Source organism: Anser brachyrhynchus, assembly GCF_964034855.1.
Source record: "Anser brachyrhynchus genome assembly, chromosome: 10".
Classification (NCBI taxonomy): domain Eukaryota; kingdom Metazoa; phylum Chordata; class Aves; order Anseriformes; family Anatidae; genus Anser; species Anser brachyrhynchus.
In genome coordinates, this window is record NC_137705.1 from 94624 (window position 1) to 108391 (window position 13768).

The 13768-nt window shown below is 42.1% G+C and overlaps 1 protein-coding gene across 6 annotated transcripts in view; it reads left to right on the forward strand.

Moving 5' to 3' along the window:
• The window catches only part of FGD5 (FYVE, RhoGEF and PH domain containing 5), a 102181-nt gene that overhangs the window by 35360 nt on the left and 53053 nt on the right, over positions 1-13768 (forward strand). For 4 of the 6 annotated variants that reach the window (XM_080605487.1, XM_080605492.1, XM_080605491.1 and 1 more), the window contains 4 exons: positions 1460-1589; positions 10511-10569; positions 10678-10708; positions 12316-12399. In XM_080605487.1, the coding sequence (XP_080461613.1) occupies positions 1460-1589; positions 10511-10569; positions 10678-10708; positions 12316-12399 (304 nt within the window). The remainder of the gene's footprint in view (positions 1-1459; positions 1590-10510; positions 10570-10677; positions 10709-12315; positions 12400-13768) is intronic. The other 2 variants (XM_080605488.1, XM_080605490.1) reach the window with 1 other exon arrangement.

Genomic DNA, 13768 nt, shown 5'->3' on the forward strand with positions numbered 1-13768 from the left:
GAACTCCAGCAGGCTCAGTGCCGTGACCACATCCCTGGGGAGCCTGTTCAGTGCCCGACCACCTTCTTGGTGAAAAACCTTTTACTAACACTCAGCCTGACCCTTCCCTGAAACTCCCCAGCATTCTACTGTAATACCCACAAATGTCAGGTTTTGTCTAAAGACAACAGGCTTGCCCTATTGGCTGAACACTGGAACCGACTCCTGGAAATATGTAAAATACTTAAGGCCACTGTGGTGAATAAGCTGGATATAAGCTCCCACAGTGATGCTAAGGCCAAAACCACCAATCTGATCCATGAATATAAAAGCAGAGTAAAGTCAGGTGGGGAATAGGTTGGTGTTATCACTGTTATACTTGGCAGTCCTATTACCAGTGCTGTAAAATCAAGTCTTGTGTTGAAGCACCAACAACTGCACCAAAACTGTCTGGTAGTAAAAAATGGTACTAAAATGGTTAGTAAAATTGGATAATGCTAATGGATTATTAGATAAAGTTCAGAGATTTTAGAATGATTAAATGATAGGAGGCATAGTATGACACTGATACATTCACCCATTTCATTTAAAAGACCAGGCAAGAGGATAACCTCAACACAACCTGTGAGCATCTGCGTGGTAACCATATTTGGAAGACTGCAATCCAGGAGACAGGGGTTTAACCAAATCCACTGTCTGCAATTTGTCACTAGGCACATCGAGATCAGCAATAAAAGACACCTTTCAAACACAAAGGGCAGGCACTATCTGGAGAACCTACCTTTAGTCATGCTTTGTGAAGGATTTGAAATAACTGGCAATTTAAATCTAAATATATATGTGTGTGTGTGTGTTATATTTTCCTGAAAGAAAAATAATGCTGGGAAATCCTTGGACTGTATTACATTAACAGATTCAGCACTTTCAATCGCATTGCTTTTTCTGGATTTTCTGGATTCCCTTGAAACAACTCAAGGATGATGAGATCTGAGTTACCTTGTGCTGTAATTCCAATGGTATTATAATTACACTTTTCTTATCCTTTTAATGTTTTCACAGAAAACTTACAATGTTTAATTTCCATTTCTACTAAGCACTGAAATGTTAGTATGATTTTATTACATCCATTTTGAGGGATGTCTCAGGAAGAACAAACAAGTTCTAGTTGCAATTATGTATGCACCCAGTCAAACTTTTTGTTCCAAACTGAGCCAGAAAACTGATCCTATAGGTATACTTGAATGAGTTCACTTAATTTCCCACTGCTCCATTCAGATTCTTCTACTTGTCTAAATGGTTGCTGTTTAACTTGGCAACAAAACACAAAGCTTGAGAAATCTTGCTTCCAAGCCTAGAGGGTCTGCGGGGACACCCGGTCCCCTGAGTGTTTAGAGCTGTGCAATGTGTGGATTTGCTGTGTCTGAGCAACAGCAGGTGTCTGGGAATACTGCCGATGAGCTGGTCTGTTCTTTCTCTACAGTGCCTACACTGAGCCTTACAAGGTGTGCCCGGTCTCTGTGATACCCGTGGAGGTCATCACATCAGATGAGGAACAAAAGAGTTCAGAAGACGAGGAAAGCAGCCAGGGTGATCCCAGCCTCATCAACAAGGTAAAAGAGCTGCACTAGCAACAATTTACCCCTGTAGCATGTGGCAGAGCCAAGGAACTGCTGTTCTAAGATGGATAGTGGAGGCAATATAGCCAATAGGAAAGGCTTGACATGAATGTAATGAAAAACTTCTCACTTATGAGAAGGATCTGGATGCAGTCTTGAGAATTTTAAAGCTACACTGAATAAAACAATGACAAACATGCTGTTGGAACAGATTGTGGTTTGAGCTCTTTGTTGACTTGAAACAAATGAAATGGTCACAAGCAATCTAATCTTTTTTTTCCTCTGATATGTATGATTTTTTTTGGCTGCTTGTTTTCACACTGTTTTGGAAAGGGAAAAGCCCTTAAAGTTGTGACAATTCCTGTTAAATGAAAAATATTTTCCCTTCTAGTTTTACTAGTTAGCTAGCAAACCATGAGCATTTACAGAGCACACACTAGTGTGTTACCTAAGCCCATCATGTTTCTCAGCATTTAGTTGTGATGCCAGTGGAGAATTGACAAGAAAATTGTGCCTCAAGTCCAAATGGGAAATGCATATAACCACCAAGCACTTGGAAGGAAATTTAAGGCTGCTAAAAACAATTTTATTGACATTTTTGTAGGTTTTTACTGAAGATATTAGGAAATTGCATTTTTATTTCCCTTACTGCATTTCATGCCTTTTTATTTTTTGTTGTGCTGGGGTAACCACACTTTTTAGCTGTCACAGCAGAAGGCAGCACTTACAGAGCAAGCATGTGCTTTAGAGTCTGTCTGGAGGTATCCCTCTAGCTCTTAGGGCTAATACAAACCAAATCTCTACACATGCCTGATAGAAAACATGAGCACAGGACTGTTTGTTTGATCAGACTTGGTTTCCCAAGCTGATTGTCAGCAAGGATCACGGCACGCAGAAGACCTGGCTTCTCCAAGCTCCTAGGGAGCTGTCTTAGAACAGCCACATCTGAATACTGGCTGTTATTTCCAAGCTGGCTGATGAATTAGAGCATGTGGCTATTTAGCCTGACAAGAAACAGGCCGGAAGGGTACACATAACCTTTTCTGCCAGGTTTAATTCTAGCTGTAGGAGGATTAGCCCTCCTGCAGTCACTGGGCTCTAGCTACAGACTGTAAAAGGAGGTTGGAGCAGCAGCAATTTCATTCTAGGCTAAGCCCTTTGTTTAATATGCCAAGTCAGGGGCCTGTGCTTGTATGCAGGTCCAAGAAAAGATCTGGAATTGACACAGGGAGACCTTTGAGCTTCTTTGTTCTTGTAGCCTCATGAGGGCCAAAGACACTGCAGGCTTCACTTTGGACAGACTAAGGAAGTCCTGGGAACCATCCTGTCAAACGCTGCATGTCCCAGCTGTCCCCAGGACCCAGGCTCTTAACAGGAGACACCTGATCTGGGCAGCCAGAGTTCTGACATCAGAACTCTCCACCCTCTAACAGCTTCAGTGCTGCTACTGCAGGCTGTGTGAAGCAATAACCGAAAGATGCCCATGAAAGGGCCAATTTGATAGGGAAAACAGTCAGTGCAGGGTCCTGAAATGAAGGATGCAATATATTTAACTGTACTCTTTCTCCCATGCTAGTAGCAGAACAGTAACGGTATGAGAATCTTCCGATGTCCCCCACAGCCCTCATTGAAGATTCTGTCAGAAATAAGGGCTTCCAGTTCACCGTAATTAAGAGTGAATGGGATAAATTCCATCCGTTCACAGCTCTTGCCTCAGAAAGCGCTGGTATCTTCACAAGGGACAGACAGGACTGTGTTTTCTACCTTACTGCTCCTGCCTCCTTTTGTTGTCTTTGCACGCAAATCTTTTGGGTGCCAAGGGAACATTAGCTGCCTTGTCAAAGCCTGACTTGGCAATGACAAAGGGCAAACAAGTTGTCCAGCTCCCCAGTGAAGTGATGTATCACTTGGAGCAAAATCCTCAGGACAACACAGGGTGGCTGTAAAACATGAAAGAGTTCAGAAGCACTGTCACTTGGGAAGAACTGGCAAAAACATGTTGGTGTAGATGCCAAAAATAGTACCATGGATTTGGAAATGAGTTAATTTTGTTAAAATAACTGTTTTGGGCTGGCCTACTAGGAGCTGAATTTGGATTTAGAAAAAAACACATATGCAAACACAAAAAAGAACCCTCTGGGGTTTGTTGGTTTGATTTCTGGTTTTCCCCTCCTTAGGGAAACTTAGTTTAAATGAAGACCTGAAACAACCCAGATGATCAAATCTCCTACCCGTGTCCAGATGTATGATTTGCATTTGCATTGAGCTAGATTCTACTTATTGCCTTTCGCTTCATCTGTATGAAAATGAAAGCATAGTGTTTCATTTTTTTTCTCACTTGCTTTCTCCTAGCCTTCTTGGCAGAGAATTGCAAGATATCCAGTTTGCAGCAGATTTTTTTCCTGTAATGTTTCTTTTTAAGGCTCATTTTTTAAAGTAAAAATAATTTTAAAAATCAGCTTTGTACACACTTTTCCTGGAATTGTTTCAACAGCTGGGCTTCTTTGAATCCCTGCCCTCCTGGGGACCAGATTCACATGAGTGTGGAAAAATTTTTAGGGCCTGCTGGAACCCCTGTTCTGTAAACAATTTGAATCATAGCCAATAGTATATGTTGAGGTACTTTTGACATTATCAACTTTATTTTAAAAAGCAAAGAGGGGCTTTCATCTCTATTGTGTTACAAGAAGTTTCACTACTAAAAAGCCTTTTTGGAATGAGGCAGGTTTAAAAATGTAGAACAGGAGGTGGGGTTCCAGATTTTGCCTTTATTCCACTAGGTGTACCGTAGACCCTGTGAAGCAGAGCATTTGTCATCAGAAATCACGTGGTAGTTTTGATTCTTCTATGTAAGACTGACAGTGAAAATTCACTCTTTCTGGTTAAATGAGCATGTTATTTCCTTCTCTCTTCATTCTGCTGGCATGCAATAACAACCTAGAGAACTCCCAGGTGGAGAATGCTCTAAGTATTCTTAACCTTTATGATTCTATATGGCTGTATTATAAAAAGCGATGCCCTTCACTTACATTACAGATGAAGCTTCACACTTTTTTTCCTCCTGCTAAGCTAATTTGCAAGAGCTCCTGGGCCATTCCTCATTCATTTGTCTTTTATATATGCTCATTTAATTAAATTCCTTCCAATTTATCAGAAGGTGACACATGACTGTTCTGTATTGGGCTCTCAAGGTTATATGATGACATTTGAGGTGCACACAGAGAAAAAAAAATGGAGTTAAGGATTCCAGTTAAGAACAAACCACTTAAATAAAATAATGACCTTCCCTACATCTTCCACCTCTGAACCTTCTCTCACTAGACAAATGCTCCAAGTCCAGGTTGTAGAACCCCAGATTTTTCATGTTACCATTGAGCTGGATTCAAGCTTTTTTTTTTTTTTTTCTGCTGAAAACCAGATAAATCCTGAGCTTAACTGTTCAGATTTGACTAGAGAGCAAATCCAAACTGAGCTTGGAAAGGGGCTGCCAGTTTAAGAATTATTTTCTTGAGTGTCTTGTAGAAGAGCCATGTTCCTGTAGCAACACCAGAACATGTTGCCTTGGACTCAGCTTCAAGAGCTATTTCCATCACGCTGTTTGACCCAGACTGTATGTCACATGTATGCTAAGGGGTGTGGATTGAACAAAGTGATGGGCTTAAAAACGACCCCAGTAATGAATGGAAGGCATTTAGACTGAGATCAACAATTTCCACCACTGTGATAAGAGTCTAAGTATTTCTTTACAGGGTTCCTTTGGAAGGAGAAGGCAATGGCTGGGTAAACAGAGAATGCTAGGAATATTGTAGCAGCATAAGCTATTTTAAGAACTCTGTTGTATTTAGGAATGACATAGAGCAAACCTTACATTAAAACACTAGGCAATGGAACAATTACAAATGTTCTCTTAAACCTGTCCATAAACACAGCAGGGAGTTTGACCTGAAGAACTGAAGGGATCCTCAGAAGAATAATAAGAAAAGAATGTGATTAATCTGTGTGAGTACCTTTAAAAATTATAGTCTATCGAGTACTCAGGAAATAAATTAATACAAATCCTAAGACAAGTAATAAAGCCATAGCTGGAGCATAAAAGACAGTTCTCTCACCCAGAATACAGATATGTCTGCCAGTTAACTCTATGGGAAATCGAAAAGTAAACCAATCTGTATGCAAATACTGTCTAGTTTCACCCTAAAACCAGCAATATGTTACAAGGAACTGTACACAGCCAGGATATGAGAGATGTGATCTTCTCTTACCCTGCTGGCAAAATGGGAAAATCTCTAGTGAGGTAGATAACACATAACCAGAATATAATGACATAAAAGAAAATGAATTCATACCAGATGTGGCTGGATTTTATGGCAATGAAAACTCAAAGCATTTTGACTAGTCGTTTAAGACTTAGTTTTTTCATGCTGAATCCCAGCGAGACCAGAGGGGTGCTCGTTACAATTACATGGTGCTTTGCTGGGGGGGGGCACAAAGGAGAACTCCATACAGAAATGATCCCTAGCACTGTGCTTGTGAAAGGGCAGCCCTAGAGGTAGGCTCCACGCTACTCCCAGGTACCAAAACAAAAGGCAGTGTCCAAAAAGGAGGGCCGCAACCCAGCATGGCACGTGGAGGGCATCTGTGCCACTCACAATGAGGGAACACTGAGCTCAGTCACAAAGGTCTCACAGCAAGCAGGGCAGCTACTGTCTAGTGGTAGCTGTACGCACAACTGCCTTTGCTGCTCCTTATGCATTTCCACTGGGTGGGCTTGGTTTCCAGGCTCCATTAATCATTCTGTTTTGCAAACCTTTAACCTTCACGTACACAACCCAAACATATGCTGGAGTTGGGAGTGACAGATTTGTGTGCCTTGAGGAAGCACCTAATTCAGACGCCTTTCAGGGGACAACTCTTGATTTATAGCATTACACAGTTTCCCCAGGGGAGCTGCAATCTAGCTCTTCAAGGAAGGGGCCTTGGAGGCAAAAGATGTGGACTGCGTTTCCTCTCACTGATTCACAGACCCAGCTTGAAAAAGCCACTTGTTCTCATAGTGCCTCAGTTTACTGTTGGCACCACTGTGACATCATTGTGAACTACTAGATAGTTCATAATAGTTACAAAAGGGGCATTATGAAGTCACTCAGCTCAGAGGCTGAAGCTTGCAAACTGCTCTAAGCCTCTGATAGCAACAGTAGCACTGTTGTGCTGGGTACCATCCAGCACAACGCTACAACACACCTACCCTGAGGGGTCTGCAAAATAAGACACACAGATGTGAAAATGGACAAAGGGATGTAGTTTGTCCACGTCAGCATGGTAAGGCAGCAGTAAACATGGAAATGGAGCTGCTGATTTGGTGTCTTAGCTAGTTACCCTGCTTTTCAAATGCAAAGGGTTTCTTCCTGAGTACTCAAATGGCTTGTGCAGTACTAATGCTTCAGCTCTAGTGAACAGTTCTTTGATTTGCCTGTGCTGCACTTAAGCCATATAACCCTGTTTCAGCCCCATGGAGGCAGATTTTCCCTCAGCCCCATGATATTTAACCTGGATCAGAACGGCAATCTGGTTCTCATCATGGTTCTGCAAACAGCTAGGCCAGCTCAACTGTGTGTGGGCACTGGGCTCAGAGAGCAGTGACTGGCACAGGCACTGTAGTACCATCTCATCAAAGCATGGCCGTTGAGGGTCCAGGTCAAATGCCTTGGCATTGCCCAGAGCAAAGCCGGAGTGTATAAATGACTCCGTGGGGAGACATCATCCCTACAGTAATGGGATGCCTACGACACAGAGAAGGGAAGGTGATGTGCCACATCAGTAGGCTCTGCATGGGCAATTAGCCATCATTCACAGGCATACTGTTCACTGCTTGCCCCTTCTCAACCCAAAAGTTTTTTTTCTGTCAGGAGGCACAAAAGGGACATGAAACCTAAAGCTGTTCAGTTCAAACTGCCTAAGACTAATAATTAACTTCAGCTGTCCTCACATGTGTGCTGTGTTAAGACCTAAAAGCTTTTAGGTTTTTATGCTGTTGTTCTAAGGAAAAGATTTCTGATGCTTCATTATACATTGGGATACTCTGGCTTTTGGAGGAGAAACTCTGATCAAGTCACAAGATACCTCTAGTACCCCACTAGACAACTCTAGTTTTCCATCAGTAAACTTGATAACCTTTTGCAGGCCTGTTGGGCTTAGTTCAGTACCCTTTGGAAAGATAATTGCACAGTACCACCTTTGTCTAGCAAGTTACACTGATCAGCTGAGCTGTAGCAGCTGTACAAGCTCCTAACTTGGTTTAAGTGCTTTTGTATTTGCAACCTTCCTAGCACCAGCATGTTTTTCAGAGTAGAGAGAATGGGGAGGATGAGGTGATGAAGCTCTGAGACAAGAAGACTCAAAGTGGCAGATTGCCAGGGTTTCCAGATGGCCTCCTGGCCTCTCTCTGCTAAGCAGAAGCTCTCAGCAGGGCCTGGAGCGCAACCTCCAGTGGGAGGTTCCCAAGTGGGAACTGGAAAGGTCCCACACCGCGGGGAGAAAAGATTACCAAAAAGGTGGTACTGTGGCTGTGTTGTAATAATCACTTGGATTTTGTTTTAGAAACCTTATGGTTGAGGGACCTGCACCCCCTCTATTCCCTGTTCCCAGAAGTCTGTCTCTGGACACTGTCGTCAATCTCAGAGTTCATTTCCTGGTTAAACAAACAGCAATTAAATAACACAAGACAGGCAACGCCTAGAGACACTGTCTCCAACTTGCCCTAGACAGGTCATGTGACACCGGGGTCCCCGTGTTTTGTCTCTTGGCTAAGACATATTAATCACAAGAGGAATTACGGAGTTCAACAATGTGTGTATGCAAATGGAGAGACAGCCTGGATTGCTGGGGAAATGGACTCCGTGTCTTGGCAGTGTGGAGCCAGGCTTGTCCACAGAGGATGCGCTGGGCAGCCAGCATCAGTCTAGGTGACCCAGACAGAGACACTCTCCCTTCATTTGCTGTGCTCTACCTGTGTAGAGGAAATGAGAGAGGAGAGAAAACTCAGTGCTTCTGGTGTGTTCCTCCAGCAGTGGGGACAACCAGGAGGGGCACACTGTGATCTTCGAGAGGTGTTCACAAACTGGAGCCGGGCGAAATGGGCAATGAAATATTTGCTGACAGTGTAGCCTTAAGCAGAAAAGTGAAACTATGGAAAAAACAGATGTTCCTAATGCATTTTATTAAAATGTAGTGTAGTTCTCCAAAAAAAGTGATTCAAAGAATGTTCTTTGGCCCTTATCAGGCAGAAGGAACAAAGCACTAGGGGATATATACTTAGACTCCTGGTGCTAAAGGAGAGATGCGTCAGTCATCTGAGATTAATGAACTGTTCATTCTCTATTTCCTTTGTCTCTTGCAATCTTCAGCTGTCTCCCAGTAGAAGTACACGGCAGTAAGCTAAAGATGCAAAAAGAAGCTCACAGACTGGCAGAGGTGGGCAGGGACCTCTGGGTCCCTCTGGTCCCCCCTGCCCCACCATGGCCACCCCAAGCAAGGTGCCCAGGCCCACGCCCAGGTGGCTACTTCAGACCCCCAAGGAAGAGACCCCGCAGCCTCTGGGCAGCCCGTGCCACGGCTCCGGCACCCAGCCAAGCCATTTTCACTTGTGCCAGGACACCTGCATCCCAAAGGAGTGCTGATAGGGAAAAAGGACAGAGAGGAGAAAGTCTGTATTTACCTTCCACTGGCTTAGACATTTTTTACTGCTTAAATTTGTTGTTACAATGTGAGTACTTAACTGTTTATTGATCTGTCAAGCCTGGTTTGAGATGTCAACATTTATACTTTTACGAGGGGTCTCAATTAAGCTTCATGTTTGTTTCCTGACACTTAGCAGCCCCCTCATGCAGAATTGGTGGAGAAGGTGTAAACACCAACTTTCCACCTGTTGCACCAAGAGACTGCATCACATCTCAGCAAGTCCCAGTCTCTCCTGAGTAGGCTTTCAGAAGCAGGATCTGTAAGCAATGGGTTTCCAGAACAGCTGGTCTGGCACACAATGTCACTAACTCTTTCTGCTGAACACATTTCCCCTGACCCACTTTAGATCAATGAAGGCTGCTTTTCTTTACTACTGCTAGACTGTTCTAGTTCCCTACTTCACCACTGCTACTTAAGTCCAACTTTCCATAGTAGATTCCTGTCAGTAAATATTTCCACAATTTGTTCATTTCTTATCATAAGAGTGAGTCATGACATAGGACCAAAATACCCTTATTAGCCACTTGCACCTTACAGCTATACACTTTGGTTCTTTCACAGGTTTCTGTGTCTAATGAGGTGTCTGCCAGTTCTGTAGATGTCACTGAGATTTCAAACAATGTTGCCTGCAGGAGTAATGAACTGCTTTCTGGAGACGCTTATGACCATTTAATTTAGACATTTTGTTTAGTAAGCGATAAAGTCATTTGCCTTGTTTGCTTCCACAGGTCTCACAGCAGTCAGAATACTTTGGAATATGAGCATTTTGATAACAAATTCCCATTTCCATTTGATTGAGAGTAGTAAACGTGTTAAGAGCCTTTACAGCCATGAAGCTAGCTTATTCAAAGCTAAACATTTTCTGCATCTCTGACAAATTTTGGACTTGTAAAAATCAACAGAAATTTTCTCTTTTTTTTCCATAAGAACACAATTTTTTAAACCTTAGCAGCTATTATGTTGTACTATACCATTAGTACCTGAATTACACAAACATGTCCTGGTGTCCTTTCCTGTCATGGAAAGGACTCCAGGAAGCCAAACACTGAACAGCAAAGAATAAAAACCTGGTCCCTATCTTTACTGAAGGAATATGTCAGTTCAAAGTGCTCTCTAATACTGTTTTCCTTCTTGGTGTGAGACATCTCTTAATTGTTTCTGGGTTTTGCTGTTGACAGAAGGAAGGCCAGTCCAGTGCTTACCTCATTGCCCAGGAGCTGATGTCTTCAGAAAAAGTGTGAGTTTATTGTTACAACCTGTCTGTTGCTATCCTAAAACAGAACCTGTGCAATCTACCCTTATTTATTCAGCAATGGCAATGAATAAAGTTTGTTTCTTTCCCCAGATATGTGGAGATGCTCCAGCAGTCATGTATGGTAAGTAAATCATTTTAATCACTGAAATCTAATTGCTGTCTTAGCTGCAATTTAAGAGACGTAAAAGCATTGAAGGGACAGAAGTGAATTTGAGGAAGAATGGCTTACTGTGGAGCAATGCTTTTTGAAGCATTGTAAAGGAATATGTCTGCCACTGATGTGCTCTTGCTTTGGATTCCAAAGTCTAGCATTTCTCATTCATGTGGAAAAGCATTGGCCAACAGCACTTACTGGGGCTCTGAGACTGGTGTAATATGCTGAGTAAGCCTAGTTCTGAGAAGGAGATGGTGATAAACGGGTAAACCCTAGAAATTTTTAATTTAGAAACATTTATGGATGCAAGTGCCTACTGTTCCCCTCCAGCTGGATGGACTCCAAGCTATTGGTAATCCCTAATAAAAAGAATCCTCATAAAAATTACAGCTCATAGGTTAGTTAAGGAAAAGTCTGCTTGAATGCTAATTTTATCTGCTGCAGCACTCCGATGTTGGCTCAAAGATATGAGGGAATAAAACCAAAGAGTTTTCTTGGCTTGCCCCAAAAATTTGACGACTCTCTGCTCTCCTGTTGGGGAACTCATCCACTTTCTAAGCAGAAATGTTTATTACAGAAAATAATAAGCATTATCCAGAGCCTGGCCTGTCAGTCCTGGAATTACAGTTATAAGGCATGAGGGAAATTGTCTCTGCTTTTATGATACTTAATTATTAGGTTCGGATTAGCTGGTTAATGTATCAGGGAAAAGATACTGGTAACAGCTGTGTTATGATGAGAAAGTTCTTCTATTTCTGCCGATCATCATGTTTATTTGTAAGCACTTGTTTGGGTTTTATAGATGTTACAGTCTTGTATATATAGTCCAGAATGCTCCACTGAATCCTCTTTTGCTGGGATTTTGTTGCCATGCCTGCCAATCCCACTCCAATAGAGGGATCTTACCAGTGTTCTGCATTATTTCCTTAGGTATGAAGGTTAGAGAACCAGAAGAGGAGTTAAAATTTTCAAATTAAAATTTTAGATGGGCCTAAAATAAACATTGAGTGAATGCAGTGGTTTGCAGAGCCACTCAGGGGTTGTGAAATGTCAGTTTCCCTGTCCCAGTTCCCATCATCTCAAGTTAGAAAGATCAAAAAGATCACTATCTTTTTCAGAATGAGATTTTGGGTGCACTGTTTTGGTTAATGATTTTTTTCTGCAGTGGAAAAGTATCCTTCCTCCCTCATCGCCAAATGCATGCATTCCTTTAGAAGCTACTGGAGGCTTTTTCCAGCAGAGTCACCAAGAAAGATAAGATTTGATTTTTTTCTATGGGTTGGCTTTTTCAATTGTGAGGATATATGAATGGCACCTTGGTTAGAGACTGAGGTAGAAGAGACAAACGTTTTCACACTCCACAGTTTAGAATAGATCAAAAATCTTTATAGGAATGGGATCAGGGTTTAGTTTCTGTGTTTTTATCAGGTGCCTATATCCCTAGCATACCCCATCTCTGCTGCTATCGGCTGGTGTACCTGCTGTAGTGGCATTCACAAATAACTTGCAGGTTTCTTTCTTGCAATCACAATCAGTCTAGAAGGCCACAGTCACAGCAACATTATCTTTCCCAGCCCACCAACTGTTGGATCTTCATGTTCACCTGTTGCCCAATGTCATATTCAGGACATCTAGAGAAACCACTACCAATTTTACAAGTAAGTCCCTCAGACTACAGAGATAATATTGCCTACCTGAGGCTTCCCAATACTATCATAGTGGTTACAATGAACTAATTACTCCTTTCTGCATATTTGAATAGCATTAGGAATAATCACATCAGTAGAAAATACCTCTTCACTGTGCATTCACTGTTGACACAGGTCCCACTGACAGATGTCACTAGCAGCCACCAGTGACCACACAGTCAACAAACTGCACTCAAGCTGCAAAACACCATTCATGGCCAGCTAAGACCAAAAGCTTCCGTGTCAGCACCTCTCAGCACAGGCAGACATTTCTCTCTGTTCCTCACCACCACCTTTCTCAAAAAAACAGTTTCTAAGTGCTCATCTTGAAGTCTCGAGACTCATTTTCTTAAATAAACCTATATGTTAGTGAGAAAGGCAAGGAACTAAACCACACCCTAGCTGCTTTCAGAAACGAAAAAAGGCTTTTCTTAAGCCTGCAACAGGAGCAGTTTCCCATCTCATTTCCAGGCTCAGCTGGAGGAGCTATTCGTTCAGCATAACAGGAATCTGGTCATTCAGCAGAGACTTTAATAAATTGATTGATTGCCAAAATGATGACATTTCCATACATCTACTCTGCTATTGAACTGAAAGAGTGGAAACATTGTGTTAGCTCACAAAGTTGGTATCAGTTGGTGTGGTAGTAGTGATAATAACCTAAAGGGTTAGCTGTTATTTGCCCTGCTTAAATGCAATGCAGTTCTTTGGAGCTGGGAGTTAAGAACTCATTCTGGACTGAGCAGATGGGACTGGCTGGGCCTTGCAGTCCAAAGCAGTCCCTGATCTCTTGTTATTCAAGATTTAGTTTTCTGAAGTTGATTAACCTTTGCATTTATTCCATAATTATTTAATCCTCAAATTTTGATGTTCATGTCTATTTTTTACCCCAGTAATGTAGTCTGCACTTGTCTTCATTTTAATGCTTGCTGCTGAACAAAAATGTTGCAGGTTGCTTTCTGATGTTTCACGCATCACCTTGGAGGACCAGGAATCTGGTTTATTTGCTTCCATTCAGCCAGTCTGTTTCCAATTACTTTACTAAATATATACAGAGCAAAGTTAGTGTGACTTAGAATGCCTCAGGATCCCACTCTGCATGGGATTAAGCATTTGCTTGATAGCGTATCATGTTCATGTTCATTTTGTCTTTTGCCTTTGTACAGAACGTCTTTTTTTTTTTTTTGTGCATAGAACCCCTTAAAGTCATTATTACTTCCCTCCAAAGCGTTTAGCAAATTAAGGTACCCAAAAGGGCAGCACTGCACTGAAAGAACATCTGCCCCAAATACCTCAGTGTTCAAATTCCTGAATCCTGATTTGCATTTTTGTCATAACA